Source organism: Pinus tabuliformis, chromosome 4_1 (genome assembly GCF_031772625.1).
Source record: "Pinus tabuliformis cultivar Carrire ecotype Pingquan chromosome 4_1, CPIR1, whole genome shotgun sequence".
Taxonomy (NCBI): domain Eukaryota; kingdom Viridiplantae; phylum Streptophyta; class Pinopsida; order Pinales; family Pinaceae; genus Pinus; species Pinus tabuliformis.
This window is the reverse complement of record NC_142303.1, coordinates 306,224,508-306,241,101: the sequence shown is the minus strand read 5'-3', so window position 1 is coordinate 306,241,101 and position 16,594 is coordinate 306,224,508. Positions and strand designations below refer to the sequence as shown.

Genomic DNA, 16,594 nt, shown 5'->3' with positions numbered 1-16,594 from the left:
CCTTAGTTCTAGAATCACTGGGGGGCTTTGATCGGAACGCATTCCTTTGAGAGTTTCTACTGATTTGTCCTTTAACAAATCCTTTGTTACCTCCACCACGGTTTCCTTTAGTGCCACCAGCCAGCTTGCCGTTTCTCTTATTGACCCACTTCTTACCCAAGAGCTCTCCCTTTTGCTTACTCTGCTGATAGCAGATTCGGACCTTGCATATAGCTTCATCCATCATCTTAGGATTGTCAAATTCAATTCTTTCCCTCATACTTACAGGTAGGCTACTGACAAACCTCTACACTTTGGCTTTTTCTTCCCAGATGTAGGGTACATAGCGGAGTAAGGAAGTAAAACGAGTAATAAATTCATCCATAGTTTGTTGCCCCAACCACAAGTCATGAAATTCCCTTGCCTTCTCATCGTAGAAGCGCTCAGTCAGGTACCTCTCCTTAAAATATCTTTGAAATTTCTCCCAGGTGACAGTCTGTTCACTTACCCCTTTTACCATCTTAACTTCCTCCCACCACAAGGTGGCCTTCCCCTGCAATTGGAAAATGGCTAATCGCGCCTTGAGGTTGTGATCGTATTCATACAGCTGGAAGTATTTGTTCATATTAATCAAGCAGGTTTCAGTGGCTTCCTCCTGTTCTCCATCGAAGTGCGATGGCTTAATTTTACGAAACTCCTCTTGCATCTCCATCCGCTGCCTTTTGGATGTCTGCTATTCGGAAGCATTATCCGAGTGTTCCTCCTCCCTTCCTTCCGACTCCTCGGGTTCTGTGGGGGGATTCTGTTCTCCTGACATTCTTTGTTTTTCAGTGCTGGGATATGGTGGCTGCTGGTTCTGTCTGTCTGAAATCCTTTTTATAATTCTCTCCTGCTCCATTGTTAACCTTGCATTATCTTCCCGTAATCGAGCCATTTCATTCTTCAGCTCTTGTACCATTTCCAAAATTGCCTGATTGGTATTGCGCGCTTCCTCGCCCAGCTGTACCCATAATTCGGGATTGCTTCTAGGACCCGTTGCAGGTCCCTGACCTGCCACAAACCTGTGTGTCGCACTGTCTGTCCTCCTCATATTGTCAATTCGTTGTTACCTGTTCTTACCGCAAATAATCAACAGCAGGAGGTTAACACATTAGCTATTTTCTTTCTACGCATGAGAGATAAAATAAATGGTACTATACGGTCTATTGACTGTTTTTTTTTAAACAATGCCCAGAGGCCACAGCCTTGCAACCTAGGCTCTGATACCACTTGTAATGTCCCTATCTGAAAAAAAAAAAAAAAAAAAATATGATATAATTTTCTTATGCCACGTCAACGACCGTGGAAATTTACCATGTGAAAACTACCGTATTACCTCCCGGAATTACTACCTCTATGGTTTCCTGGCGACATTTAATGACACAGCTATCCTTCAGGATATGGTTTTGATTTGAAGTCTACCTGGTTGTCTTTTCATTGTATTATCTTTCCATGTGGCGAGGCTTAACAGTTGAGGTAATTTAATGTTTTCCTGCACTGTCTTGTGTATGCTCTAGTGGACCATCCGGTTGCACCAGTTCTGCTCGGGATCCTCACCTAGATCCATGGTGATGCGTACTCCAAGGTGATCTGACGGTGGAGCCTTCGCCAGAGTTACCACAAACCCAAATGCTTATCGAATGACATCAGTTGTTTTCGCATTCCCTCCGCAGGGTTACTCTTAAGCGGCCTGTTACGCCTGCGGTGCAGTTTCGGTGGTCGATGGCACAGTTAGGTCCAGTTGCATGTTCTGGCAGAGGATTCAATATGTTTTACAGGTAATACTTCAATTTGCAACAGGCTCTCGGCCTTTAGATCCTTCTACGTTGTAGCTGCAAAAAAAAAAAAAATCTTCTGTTTTGTTTAAACACTGTCTAGAAATACTAATCAGCTTCCTGTGTTTTACATTGCAACAAGGGTTGTTGGAATTTCTCGGAGCTGGATCAACCACTGAGTAGGTGACGACTCCATAACAGCTTGCTTCCAGTCATGGGTAAGCTTTTGTCCAGAATTGAAAGGAGCCCAAAATTGGGTTACGATTATGCCTAATTATAAGTCTACCTCTTTGACTGCAAAGAGGAATGGAGATTATTTTAATGGGTTTGAAGTCCTGAATGTAATTTATGTTTCTGGTAGCTCAAGGAGTTTTCTCATTTCAAACATCACCCAGATTATATGTTATTGATATATTTATGTAGTCCCCGATGTCTACCCTCTTATGAAGACGGAATTCCTAAATTTGCACAATTTTAGTTTGTTATGAGATGTGGCTACCATGGCCTGCAGTCGTGTGCTATAATTCGATGAATTGTGTTGAAAAGTGTGCAACAAGAAATTCTTGTTGAGAATGCAACAAGATGATGGAGCTTAGTGGAAAGGAGTCATCTTCACTAAGTGGGCCCGCAGGCAAATTATGGCGCAAAGTCTATTTTTAGACTATGTCTATTTGTAGACATATGGATCATGGTCTATGAGTTGCAGGATGTTGTTTATGGATGATTGGTCATGTTGGGAAAAATAGATGGAATTTTATTTTTGGATCACAGCAGGAGTGATTACAGTCTATTTTTAGACTGCTAGTCAAAAATATAAAAGTCAAATATTATTGTCTCATAATAATATTTAGACTATAAACTTTATCTTATCCTCTTGGAGCACTTCAGTTTGAGCTACAGATGTGGCACATGCAGCTAACAAAAGGAATCACATGGTTTCTTATGTGTTAGTTGAGCTATTGCATGGAGGACTTCAATTAGAACTCATGCATGTGAGTTCTATGGAGTTGGATGAACAGTTAATGGAGTTGTGTTCAGTTTGACTTAGTTGAACTACTTGTATTTAGTCTAACTGGCCAATAGACTAAGTGATGAGCTGTGTGAATTAGTTATTAATTAATTCACTAATTATTAACTCATAATGCAACTAAAGAATACATCATTTAAATCAGTGCATGTACATTTCAGTGGAGACAGGTGTTAGAGGTTGAGATTGCTATCAGTTGTGACTATAGTTGTGCATGAGATTTGCACAAGCAATGTATTGAGTATGCCCATGAGAATGCCCAATAATATAGCCTGTGCTCATGCAATTTCCAGTGTGAGTTATTTTCCAAGGTAAATAGAACTTGGAACAAGTTTGGATTCATTCATTCTCAGCAGGTATTGTGCAGTGGAGGCAGGCAAAGCAGTGGGGGAGATTTGGAGATCAGATCTAAGCTGTATTGTGTGTAACAGGTGGAGATAGTACTGAGTACTTGTGAGGAGTATTGTACTATGTTTGTTACATGTTCTCAATCAATATAATATACAGATAGTTGGGGTTTTTAGCGAGATGCTTTCCCCAGGAAAATACTGTGTTGATATGTGTGATTGATGCTTCTATGTGCGCATGTTATTGTTTCTGCTTCTGTAAATTGATGACCAACGTAGAGGAGGTTATGTATTGTGCATGTATTCCGCAATAGTGTATAATCGGGATAATATCTGTGAATAAGTGTCATATTATTCAAAATTTCTACATGGTATCAGAGCGAGCTGATTTGTAGAAGAAGTTCTACATGATACCAATGCTGTATTGATCATCAGATCTATTATTTAGAAAGTGTTTACATTTTATTTCTTCAGGCAGAGTCTGTGATTAGGCCAGGTAGCCTCTGGATTCATCCTTCTTTTGGAAGGTGAGATATCCGGTGAATGCCCATACAGTCGATCTCTGTACGAGAAATACTTTGTTCTCACGAATTTTAGATCAGAAGCGGTTGAGTTTTTTGAGCTGGTGGAATTCAAATTTGCAGCAGTGTTTTCTTGGTGTCAAAGTTGAAATGTCTTTCAACGGATTGCGATTGGAGTATGCCCTTGAGGGCAGCTCGAACTATATTGCATGGAAGGACAGGATGGAGGTAGTGTTAGATGATAATGGGTTGAAGGAGTTCATAGATGCGGATGTCCCAAAACCTACTGATGCTGCTCAAGTCGGGGATTGGCAAAAGAAGACAACAAAGTGTCGAAGGATTTTGTTGGAGGGCGTGAGGGATCACATTGTGTCCAGCCTCCATGGAAAGGCTTCTCCATATTTGATGTGGAAAACGTTGACAGAATTATTCCAAAGCAAGAGCGACCAGAGGAAGTTGGCACTCAAGGATAAACTTAGAAACATTAGGTGTGAGAATAGAGACAGTATGCCCCAGTATCTCACGAAGTTCACCCAATGTCGGGATGAGCAGGGAAGTGTGGGGGTAACTGTTGAGGATGAGGATATGGTGAGTCTAGCACTCCTTGGCCTTCCTAAGAGTTGGCATAGCTACCAGGACTCGGTGAATGGAAGGGAGAAATTGCCATGATGGGAGAGACTTTGTCGGATCTTGTGCAAGAGGAGACTAGACGGCGCACCAGAGACAGTTCTTCATCTCTGCATGATGAGGAGAACTGTGCCTTAGCAAGTAAGGTGAAGAAGGGGAAGGAGAAGGGTTCTCTTTCCGAATCCAGTTCTTCCAATGATGGGAAGAAGGTTGACAAGTCGAAGGTGAGATGCTTTCATTGTCATGAGTTGGTCCATTATGCTACAAATTGCCCAAAGAAGAAATCCAAGAAGGGATCTGGGGAAGGATCTGAAGGTGAGGCAGCCTCACTTGCTTCACAGTTTGAGTTGGATTTCACACTCTTCGCATGCATGGTTTCATCCATGGTGGGAAGTGGTTGGTTTCTTGACAGTGGAGCTTCTTTCCACATGACCGGTGACAAAAGTTTGTTCAGTACTTTGGAGGAGAAAGATCTCCAGATACTCATAGGGATGGGTAATGATGAGAAGTATAGTGTCTCAGGTGTAGGCACGGTTATTTTTCAGAGGGAGCATGGAGCTCGCCTTACCTTGACCGATGTCAAGTATGTACCAGGACTGAAGAGAAACATGGTGTCGATCGCAATGCTGGAAGACAGAGGCTATGATGTAGTCTTCAGTAAGGGAAAGGTTTACCTTAGACACATCATCACTAGACAGGTGAAGTAGATTGGTTCACGGGTCAAGAACCTGTATGCTCTTGAGGTTCAAGATGCATGCAAAGCCTTGAGCAGCGAGGCAACTGATGGAGACTTGGTGGTTGAGAGGGAGCGTATATCACCTCTCAACATGCAGAGCCAGAAGAAGTCTCAGACGATTGTGGAGGAGCCACAATTGGTGCAGCAGCTTCAAGAGGTTGTGGAGCAGCCACAACAAGTGAAGCTGAGTGGAGATCGAGTAGAGACATCTACTCATGCAGAGACCTCCAGTAGGGGGAAACTTCGAGCCAGGTGGGCTGAGGGATCGCATGCAACCATACCTCCAGGTAGGAGGTGGGGCGATATAGAGTGATCGTTCCAAGGAGGAGGGGCAGGATCCTTGAGGTACCCAACCTCTTGGATGAGACCTTGCTACGGGAGCCCCAATGTGTAGTAGCAGGAACTAACTGATTGGGTAGAGATAGATGCGGATGGAGCGGCAGAGAGAGCGACAGTGCAGGGAATCCCAGGACAGTGCATAGCATGCAGGCTGTAGCAATGCGAGAGGCACAAGTGTTTTGCACAGTGCTAGGTGGCACAGAGAGGTGTGCAATGGTGCGAGATGCATGGGGATGTTGCAGTAGCGCAGATGTCAGAGAGGGAGCACTTGTCAGCAGCAGGTAGAGCTTCAGCATCAGAGTATGTTCCTAGCGCAACAGAGTGGTCAGTTGGGAATGTTTTTTTTCCAAGTGTTGTTGGAGCAAAGTGGACCGGGCAGATGTGTTGCATGCAGAACATTCCAGAGTTACAGGATCGGGTTTGAGAGGAAGCCTTTCTTGTTGAGAGGGAGTGTTGAAAAGTGTGCAACAAGAAATGCTTGTTGAGAATGCAACAAGATGATGGAGCTTAGTGGAAAGGAGTTGCCTTCACTAAGTGGGCCCGCAGGCAAATTATGGCGCAAAGTCTATTTTTAGACTATGTCTATTTTTAGACATATGGATCATGGTCTATGAGTTGCAGGATGCTGTTTATGGATGATTGGTCATGTTGGGAAAAATAGATGGACTTCTATTTTTGGATCACAGCAGGAGTGATCAGAGTCTATTTTTAGACTGCTAGTCAAAAATAGAAAAGTCAAATATTATTGTCTCATAATAATATTTAGACTATAAACTTTATCTTATCCTCTTGGAGCACTTTAGTTTGAGCTACAGATGTGGCACATGCAGCTAAAAAAAGGAATCACGTGGTTTCTTATGTTTTAGTTGAGCTATTGCATGGAGGACTTCAGTTAGAACTCATGCATGTGAGTTCTGTGGAGTTGGATGAGCAGTTAATGGAGTTGTGTTCAGTTTGACTTAGTTGAACTAGTTGTATTTAGTCTAACCGGCCAATAGACTAAGTGATGAGTTGTGTGAATTAGTTATTAATTAATTCACTAATTATTAACTCATAATGCAACTGAAGAATACATCAGTTAAATCAGTGCATGTACAATTCAGTGGAGACAGGTGTTAGAGGTTGAGATTGCTATCAGTTGTGACTATAGTTGTGCATGAGACTTTGCACAAGCAATGTATTGAGTATTCCCATGAGAATGCCCAGCAATATAGCCTTTTCTCATGTGATTTCCAGTGTGAGTGATTTTCCAAGGTAAATAGAACTTGGAACGAGTTTGGATTCATTCATTCTCAGCAGGTATTGTGCAGTGGAGGCAGGCAAAGCAGTGGGGGAGATTTGGAGATCAGATCTGAGCTGTATTGTGTGTAACAGGTGGAGATAGTACTGAGTACTTGTGAGGAGTATTGTACTATGTTTGTTACATGTTCTCAATCAATATAATATACAGATAGTTGGGGTTTTTAGTGAGATGCTTTCTCCGGGAAAATACTACGTTGATATGTGTGATTGATGCTTCTATGTGTGCATGTTATTGTTTCTGCTTCTGTAAATTGATGATCAACATAGAGGAGGTTATGTATTGTGCATGTATTCCGCAATAGTGTATAATCGGGATAATCTCTGTGAATAAGTGTCATATTATTCAAAATTCCTACAAATTGTTCCTGATTTACTGTTAAACTTGCATATCTTGTTCTGGGTTCACGGCCTTGTTTGGAATTGTTTACTATGGTGATATATGTATTCCGTTTCTGCTCACTTTTGTATACACTGTATATTATTTTGCTTTCCAATTTTACAGAAAAGGGTTTACGTTATGAAAAAGTTATAAATCTATGGTTGAATTTGCGGTCTTGCCCAACCTGTTCATGTCTATTGAGTGTTGTTGTCAATTAGACCACCAGTTTGTCTCTATCCCTTACATGCTCCACCCGTAGTATTACAGAGTCCGGCTTCCTAGCTTCCAAGTTGCCCCGGAATCTTGTGCTCCTGCTACCCTAGCGTCAGGGTTTCCTCAGCTAGGAGGGTTCCCTTTCTGGCATGCAGAGTGGTCAAGGCCGCAGGATTCTGCTGGTTGAAGAAAAGAAATATTCGAACCCTCCCTTAGTTGCCAGCACCCAATGGTTTATTTTTTCTATTATGGTTGATCTGCATCCATAAATTCCTTATACTCGCATGGGAAGGTGCTTCCACAAGTCTCTGTATTTATTTTGGGGCTGTCAGGCTACTCGATTTCGAGTCTCACCACTCAGGAAAGTTTTCAGTAAGCAGGTCTGGGTGTGCGCAGCCTGCGGGTGTCTAACCACCCTTACTGTGCATACCAAGGCTGAAACAGTTTCCGGGACCTCACCTTATAGTTTGAAAATTCAAGGCAGAGGCGAGTTACTGGTATCTAAGCTACGGTTCTTTTCTTTATTCTAAATTTGCTATGCATTGCATGGTTCTTGTGGTTTAAATTTATCAATAGGCCCCTCCTCATGCGGCTATCCGCTTCCAGTTTTTTTTAATTGTATCTTATTATGTTTATTTTTTATTTTTTTTTCGGGGTTACTTAATCCCCTCATTCCCCTGTCTATCTTTGAAACTAGCTGTCCCGCAGGTTATAACCTCTCCTAGGCTGTTTCCCTGAATGAAATACTGACAGACATGCTCATTCTTCACAAACAAAATTCTGCAAGCAATAAAATTTCAGCGATACCGAGACCCATGACGTTGCAAACTTCAGTAGGCATTTCTACAGTGAATTACATTGCCTTTCTGCCATAACCACAGATAAGTAAAGAAAATCTACCCACCTCCCTACTGTTAATCCTTATCTTACTAAAATTTAAACTGCAAAATTACAGATAACAGAAACATATTTCTTCTATTACGAGTCAGAATTTGCATACCTGGATCGCTTAACACAGGAAGCTGATTAGCATTTCCAGACAAGGTTTAAAAAAAATAGAAGAAAGAAAAAATTGTGCAGCTACAACGTAGAAGGATCTAAAGGCCGAGAGCCTGTTGCAAATTGAAGTATTACCTGTAAAACATATTGAATCCTCTGCCAGAACATGCAGCTGGACCTAACTGTGCCATCGACCACCGAAACTGCACCACAGGCGTAACAAGCCACTTCAGAGAAACCCTGCGAAGGGAATGCGAAAACGACTGATGTCATTCCATAAGCATTTGGGTTTGTGGTAACTCTGGCAAAGGCTCCACCATCAGATCACCTTGGAGTGTGCATCACCGTGGATCTAGGTGAGGATCCCGAGTAGAACTGGTGCGACTGGACGATCCACCAGAGCATACACAAGACAGTGCAGGCAAACATTAAATTACCTCAACTGTTAAGCCTCGCCACATGGAAAGATAATACAACGAAAGGACAACCGGGTAGACTTCAAATCAAAACCATATCCTGAAGGATCGTTGTGTCATTAAATGTCGCCAGGAAACCGTAGAGGTAGTAATTCTGGGAGGTAATACGGTAATTTTCACATGGTAAATTTCCACGGTCGTTGACGTGGCATAAGAAAATTACAACATAAAAAAAAAAAAAAAAAAAAAAAAAAAAAAAAAAAATCGGACGGGGACATTACATATGATAAGTCAGAACTTCCACAAATCAGACTTCAAGAGAAACACTTCTTCAATTTCAGACTTTGTCCTTTCTCTTCTTCTCTATTCCTCACTGCAATATTTCAGATCCATTTATGCAAATTATGTGTCCAAATGAGCTCCAACTTCCCTCTATTTATATGATCCAGAGGGGTTCGAATAGACATGGCCTTTGGGGCAAGGCCGACTTGGCATATTGATGGATTTTTTACTCAAATTATAACTTTAAAATTTCTTTTTATTTTCTCTTTACCAGGAGTCTAAATATGACTTTGACTCTTTGACTCAACAAATCCTAGAAGCATGAAGAATGTTCTTGACCTAGAAAACAATTTGACTTGAGCATGAAACCCATGCTTGAAAAATAAATTTATTTTTCTTTCTTTTTTCTTTTACATAAAATTTGTAATTACATAAGTACGATGAAAATTATGAAGACCAAACCTAGTTACACTTTCAACAAGGTGAACATGTACAAAGCATAACCAAATCAGCATATATATGAAAAATACATGAAACATATGAAGAAAAAATCATAAATGCTCTTATTAATCAATGCTAGATACACATTATACCTTAGCATATAGTTTCTCCTCCTCAATCCTTCGTATGGCTCCTCCCTTGACTTACTGTAAGACTGGGCTCGCCTCACAAGAAAAGGAAGCTCGGGTCGAAAAACACCAACATGACTGGAGATCTCTTTTATTCTCATTCTATGTCTCTAACTCTTCTCCTCTTGATAGGATTAGATTATATAGGCTCATTCTATCCTCTGGGAGAATGTATCTGGACACCTAGGGGCTTGAGAAATTAGGAAGCAACTACAATAATGATCCCCTAGCCAACTCATACACAAGCAAGTCAAGTTGATCTCCTTGGGAATGACAAACTGTAGAACCTTTTTCTCAATTATGAAATAACTATTATTTCATAATTATGAAATTGGTGACAAAATAATTATGAGAAATTACATAATTATGTCATTTCACCCCTATAACATCTAATGACTTCCTTGTAAGATACATATAAGTAAAATCAAGGGTAAAAGGGGATGCATTCTAGCCAACAACTAAGGTATGTTGAACTAGGGTCTCTCTAACTATAGTGGAGTGGCAAATAGGGTTATAATAATTTATTGTTTAGGAACAGAGTAGTGAAAGGCTACATGAGATTGGAGATGCATGAGCCTACTGAATAGACACTAGCAATAAGCATACGATATGGGTGAATCTTCTTTCTCAACTATTTATATGCAAATGCTTCAATCTATTCAAGGTTGGATTTAGCATAGATTGTGAAGGTTTCAAGATAGTGAATGTTTAAATCTTGTAACTAATATCTTGTTTTGTCCATTTGATGTAATGATAAACCTACAATGATCTGCGTATAATTAGTAAACATTATTGGAATGAATCCATTTTATAGAACAATTTTATGGGGTTAATTTTGTGTTCTAATGATGTTTTCTTTCTATCCTTACACTCTTTTGTTTCTCCATATAGTAGTATTATGATATGAATGGTTTTATCTTGATATAATCTGATGTATAATACAATGGTGGATCTAATGGTAAATAGTTATATTGGTCTTCGGATGATCTATTTGGTGAATATGAATCTAATGGTAGTTGTTCATATTAGCCTTCTCCCATAATATTTAAGTGTTAAAAATGTGCCTTAGGTTAAACCTTCCCTATCCTTAAGCATTGATATGTTGGTGCTAAATTATAACCCCTTTGTTGGGCACCCACATAGACCTTGGTCTAGTCATTTGAGCCAACATAGAACCGAAAAGAATCCAACATAGAGCTTTTTAAATCCGCATGCTTGTCTTCTACTTGAGGCCCCAAACATTTTCCTGAGCCAATCCATGAAAAGAAAATACTTTATTTCTTACATAAAGACCTATTTTAAAGCATTGGTACGTGATGTTGATCAAGATGTATGTGTTTTGAACACCTATGGATGTCACTGAATCCTAATGTCATGTCGATCATATTTCAAGACCCCTCATGTTTGGATAATAGTGTTAGGAATATATAAGATGGCACCATGAAACCTAAGTTAGAAAAACTACACTTTACTTTTCTTGGATGTATTTCAAATGAGTTATAACAAGTTCATTTTTTTAGTAACTAATTACATTATTAGATAATTGTTGACTTAGTATTCTAATTTCCTCTCACATGTAATTAGTGTCATTGACAATTAGAGAATTAATTCATGCATATTTATACTATTTCAAGAGAAATAGTTATAACAAGTCAATAATGGTAGTTGAAAAGCATAAAATAGTACCATGAAAACAAAAATAAATTGAAATTAAGAAAAACTAAACCATAGCACCATAGAAATTTTAGATCATATCTTTGTTATCATAATAAATATTTATTATTATATCATTAAAAAATATTGAAAAATTAAATATTTTATATATATATTTATGTAATGGTTACCCAACTTTAAAATTTTTATTTATTTATTTAAATACTTTTTATTCATTAATTAATTTACTTTAAACTATTCATTCACATATATATATAATTCTAAAAAATAAATAAATTTATTCACAATATCTCCATCTTTATTAAGAAAATCTTGATCTTTTAGATATTTCCTCGATTAAATCTTCAATCTTTTGGATGTTGCCTCAATTAAATATGTTCACTTTTAAGGATGATCACTTTTAAAAGGGAGAAATGATGAAGGAATATCTCTATAACTTACAATATTACATTGTTCCAGCAATTGATGTGATGTTTTCCCAATTTAACTAATTCATTATTTAAATTCTTTTTACCATGTTGAAAGAAACTAGCCTGAATTTTAAAAACATGGTAATGCTGGTGTAATAAACCCACATGTCAAGCACTACATAAAAGTGTTTACCAACCAGAGTAAGGTAAATCACATAAAGATAAGCATGCCAATATTCCGCATCACATTCTTTGGATGGATCGTAAAAATATAAATATCAGCTTACCAATAACATAGACAAGAGAGTTGTCTGAGTTGGTATCCTTTCATTTATCACTCCAAATCCAGTGGATGTATGAGCACTTATCATGACTTTTGAAATCATTGATAGCAATGTCTTTCAAATTGAGCAACATGTGTGGGGTAAGTGTGGTGAAAGGTCAATTGTTGTCCTTGTTTGTGCTCAAGTATCTGGAAATGCTCTAACCTGTGGCTGAGATAATAAGCTACAAGATGCTTTATGGCATTTGGCTGAGATAATGAGCTACAAACTTTATGGGGAACATGTGAGAGTTATAAAAAATTGAGAATTTCTGTCTTCCATGTGCTAAACATTCAGACATATGCCTGCAGATCTCAGTTACTCATGTGTACTCCTTTCCTTCAAATTCTTAGTCAAGTTCAAACTATGGCTGCTAAAAACTATAAACTATGCTTCATAAAATTTCCACTAAAACTAAAAACAAAAGAAAACTAACATCGTGATGTGGTAACTGCAACAAGAGCACTCTACTTTTACTCAATTTACAAATTGCCTTGAGTCACATTGAAAGGGACAATAATGTTTGCAAACAAAACTGTCTCCTACAATCATACAAATATAATTGTAAAATACCAGATAATGGACAGAAGAATTTCATTGCCCTCTGACTATAACCCTGACGAGGAACAAGAAAAGCAAAAAGGACTCCCACTTCCAGTTGAAACTAATAAACAAAGTAATATTTTTTTTTGGGTATGCACTAGCTGTGTAATATGTTGGGAAGCAGCCTCCCTGAGCACTGCAAATCACCATGTGAGACATGACAGGATGTTGGGAAGCAGACTCCCTGAGTACTGCAAATCACCATGTGAGATATGACAGGATAATTGCATATGGAGTTATAATTATTTGAGCTCTGTTTGTTGTTGCGTGTTCTCTTTATCTTTAGTTAAACCCAATTCCTCTATCAGAAGTCCAGATTCCTCGTCTGAACTGCTGAGTTGTTCAAGCTCGCTTTCCATGCCAGTTAGTTGCTTTGCCTTGAATGCCTCAAATGCCCAGTCTGTGCGCAGAACAACAAAGAGAATTGAGGAAGCACATGCAATTTGAGCTGCCAGAAGGCCATAACAGAGACCTAGTAATCCATGGTTGAGAACAAAGGCCGAGACAATAGCCACAGGTGTCCCTATAAAATAAAAAGACCACAGATTAATTCTAGCACCGATTGCAGGCCTGGCGCTCCCTCTGAGAACCCCGCAGCCCGTTGTTTGAGGGCAGTTGCCCAACTCGCAGAGCCCTATAATGGGCAAAACCGTGGTCGTAAGTGCTATGACTCCTTCATCTCTTGTAAAGACTCGGCCCCATAGATATCTCAAAAGCGTTGTCCATGTTAGACTGAGCAACGCTATAAAGACCGCACAACCCATGGCAACGTAGGTAGCGAGCCTAGCTCTGGAGGGTTTGCATGCTCCCAGCTCGTTGCCCACTCGAGTAGACACCGAAGAACTCAGGGCCATGGGCACAGTGTACATAAGCGATGTTGTCTGGATTACAATGGCTGCCGTGGCGACCGTTACCTTTGGATTTTGCAAGTAGCCTGCTAGCAGAGTCATGATTTCATACCACCACCATTCCAAACACACGGCAAAACAGCTCGGAAGTGCCAACCTGAGAAGCGGGCACCATTCCCTGAGGCAAGCCATGGACCATTTAACGTAGCTTCTCTTGTGGGCACCGGTGTAGATTAGATAGACCACGAGAAAGAGCACCATGTTGAAGTTCGTGCACCAGGTGGCAATGGCCACGCCGGGGACTCCCAATTTGAGAACAAATACGAGAACCACGCTGAGCGGGACGTGGAACAGAACTGCCAAGAAAGAGCACCACATCATGGGCTTGGTGATCCCCTGAGAACGGAGATAAACGCGCAGAGGCTGCAGAATACTGTTTACCAGAAGGTCTGGCAGGGCAAAAAAGCAGTAGATACTTGCCACCTCTGTGATTCCGGGGTCTTGTCTCAGGTACAACATTATGGTTTTCAGATTTAGCCACAGCAGGCTTATGGGGATGCAGGCCGAGAGAAGCATGAGTATTGTTCGTTGCAGAGCCAGGCCTATCAAGGACCAGTTCTTGGAGCCGAATGCCTGACTGCAAACAGGATCCATACCAGATGCCAGGCCAAACAATACTGAGTAACCAGTAATGTTTGTGAATCCAATTGCCAATGCACCTCCAGCCAGTTCAAGGCTTCCCAGCCTTCCCATGCATAGGACAGAGACCATGGCCCTCAGATAAACCACAAAGTTCAGGGCTGTTACAGGCAGCCCAATACTGCAGAGCTCCTTTAGTTCCTCAATTGCCTGCACATAAATATTTCAAAATCCTGTATCATAGATCCAATCCTCATACATACAAACAAAATAAACACAATTCAATTCGAGTTCTACACATTCTAGAACATTCATTTCTCTATTAACTCTGAGTATAGCCAGTTTATGGTAAAATTGTAAGCATTGCCAATCATGGTAGAACATTAATGCCCGAATCATTCATTTCTCTATTAATTCAAAGTATTGAGAATCATGGTAAATTAGTATGACCATCATTCATTTCTCTATTAACTTAAAATATAAAATATGGCAAAGGCCATGGTAGAACATTCATTTCTCTATTAACTCCATCATAAAACATTCATTTCTCTATTAACTCTAAGTCATAGTATAACATAGAACATTAATATGAGAATCCAAGGGTGGGGCGAAAATTTAAACACCTGAGACAAACTCATATATATATATATACCTGTGAGAAACTTGGGTATTTACGCGCCAGTGCTCCTTCTGTTCCCCGCTTCTCTGCATGGTCCATCGCGTATGGAATTTGCAGGGCCTGGGCCTGGGCCTGGGCCTGTACTCGCTACCACAATCTGCTAGAAATGCAAAATCGTCAGAGAAAAGTAAAGCAAAGCAAAAGAAGAAACAGCAAAGGGTGTCTATTGAAAGAGGGATAGGTCAGATGCATAAATTGGGATATTGCTAAAGCAGAAATAAATTCACCAATACGACAAGGGTATAGATTCCGCTTGACTGGATTCTCAGCCATCCAACCAACACTTGACCACTAGCTCTTCTGCCATCGCCATCTCAGACGCACCACTGGATTCGAAGGTGCGTTCCCCACAATAACAACCATTGAAAAAGAAAGAAAATTACACGCACCGGGCTGTGTCCATGAAGGGAACATGTAACTATAGGTCACATGAAATGGAACCTGAACAACTTTTGCTTAAAAATTTTAATGGATTTTCACGTAACCGAGTCGCAAATACGATGAGATGAGCATTCCATACGCATGATTGAGCAGTATGTCGAGGTCTCCTGTCTCAAAGATCAGGCGTACTGGGAATCTCCAGGGACTTGTAATCGCACCAGGCATCCACTAAATCTCGTCATGTTCAGTGTCGATGTTCGTTCTTTTTTATTCTGGCGAACATGATTTATGGTCAGAAATTCCAATTCCGTGATGAGATTTGTAAAAATTTCAGGTTTAGATTTGTATAAACGGTTTGCAATGCCGTAGTCTAACAATTAGGCTTGTTATGCCTTTTTGCTAGGAAAGTTATGGAAATTTCTAGTCTATTTGAAAAAATCTGACAGGGATTTTTGTAAATGTAAATCTAAGTAAATGCCATTAAAATTGATAATTTTAGGTGTCTTGGAAGTTTTTGATGGTGCTGAATCCATTTCCACCATCAAAAACATAATTCAAAGACGGCCTCTACAAGATTTTTTGAATTTTTTTTTCCCTGAGAGTCCAACCACTTTTGCCCGTCTAGACAATTCCTTAGCATTTACAATTATGACTAAAAAGATGTAATTGTAAAAAGAAAGTAATTGGGAAATGGATAGTATGAAATATTTATTTATTAAAACTTTTTAAATTTATAAGAAGTTAAGATTATTAAAGTTTTTGTTTCATATTTTTAAAATGAAGGTGTAACTTTTAAAATTGGGTTCAAGTGTGTTTTGGGTAAAATAATTGATTAATGAGTTTACTGTTAAATTATTACTTATGTGATGAATATTAATTCAAAAAAAATTAATAGTTTTATTGTTTAGTTTTTATTATAATAATAATAGAAGGGGAGTTATGAATATAGTTTGAGTGGAGTTTATAGTTAAAAATATATGCTTTTTTATATAAAATGTCATAAGTTTAAATTAGAAAATGGGTAGAGTATGTATGTTAATGGTAAAAAAATTTATAATAATAACAATAGAAATTAAAATTATTGAAGATATTGTTAAGGTATTTTTTTTAAATGACGTTTTTAAGTTTAAAACTGGGTTTAGTTAAGTGTTTATTGTGGTAAAATAATTGATTATTGAGCGTACTGCTAAAACATTATTTATGTAATGGTTATTTATTCAAAACTTTTTATATAGTCTTATTGTTTAATTTTCAAAACCATAATAATAATAGTAATGGATTTATGAATATAGTTGGAGTGGAACTAATGATTAAGAATATATGTTTCTTTATATAAAAAGTTATAATATATACTTTTTTATATCAAAAGTTATAAGTTCAAATCAAAAAAAGAGGTAGAGTATGTATGTAGATTTTAATAATTAAAT

General features: G+C 38.9%; 2 protein-coding genes across 2 annotated transcripts; both read right to left on the bottom strand.

Annotated features, from left to right (window-relative positions):
• Nucleotides 1–286: 286 nt before the first annotated feature.
• LOC149175507 (uncharacterized) lies at nucleotides 287–691 on the bottom strand. Its single transcript, XM_089421152.1, has one exon. The coding sequence runs from the start codon at nucleotides 689–691 to the stop codon at nucleotides 287–289; it is 405 nt and encodes a 134-aa protein (XP_089277278.1).
• An 11,427-nt stretch (nucleotides 692–12,118) lies between these two features.
• Nucleotides 12,119–14,961, bottom strand: LOC149175506 (protein DETOXIFICATION 54-like). Its single transcript, XM_089422856.1, has 2 exons — nucleotides 14,760–14,961; nucleotides 12,119–14,317 (listed from the first exon to the last, which is right to left on the bottom strand). Exons 1-2 carry the CDS (start codon nucleotides 14,823–14,825, stop codon nucleotides 12,863–12,865), a joined length of 1,521 nt encoding a protein of 506 aa, XP_089278982.1. The 5' UTR covers nucleotides 14,826–14,961; the 3' UTR covers nucleotides 12,119–12,862.
• Nucleotides 14,962–16,594: the final 1,633 nt, after the last annotated feature.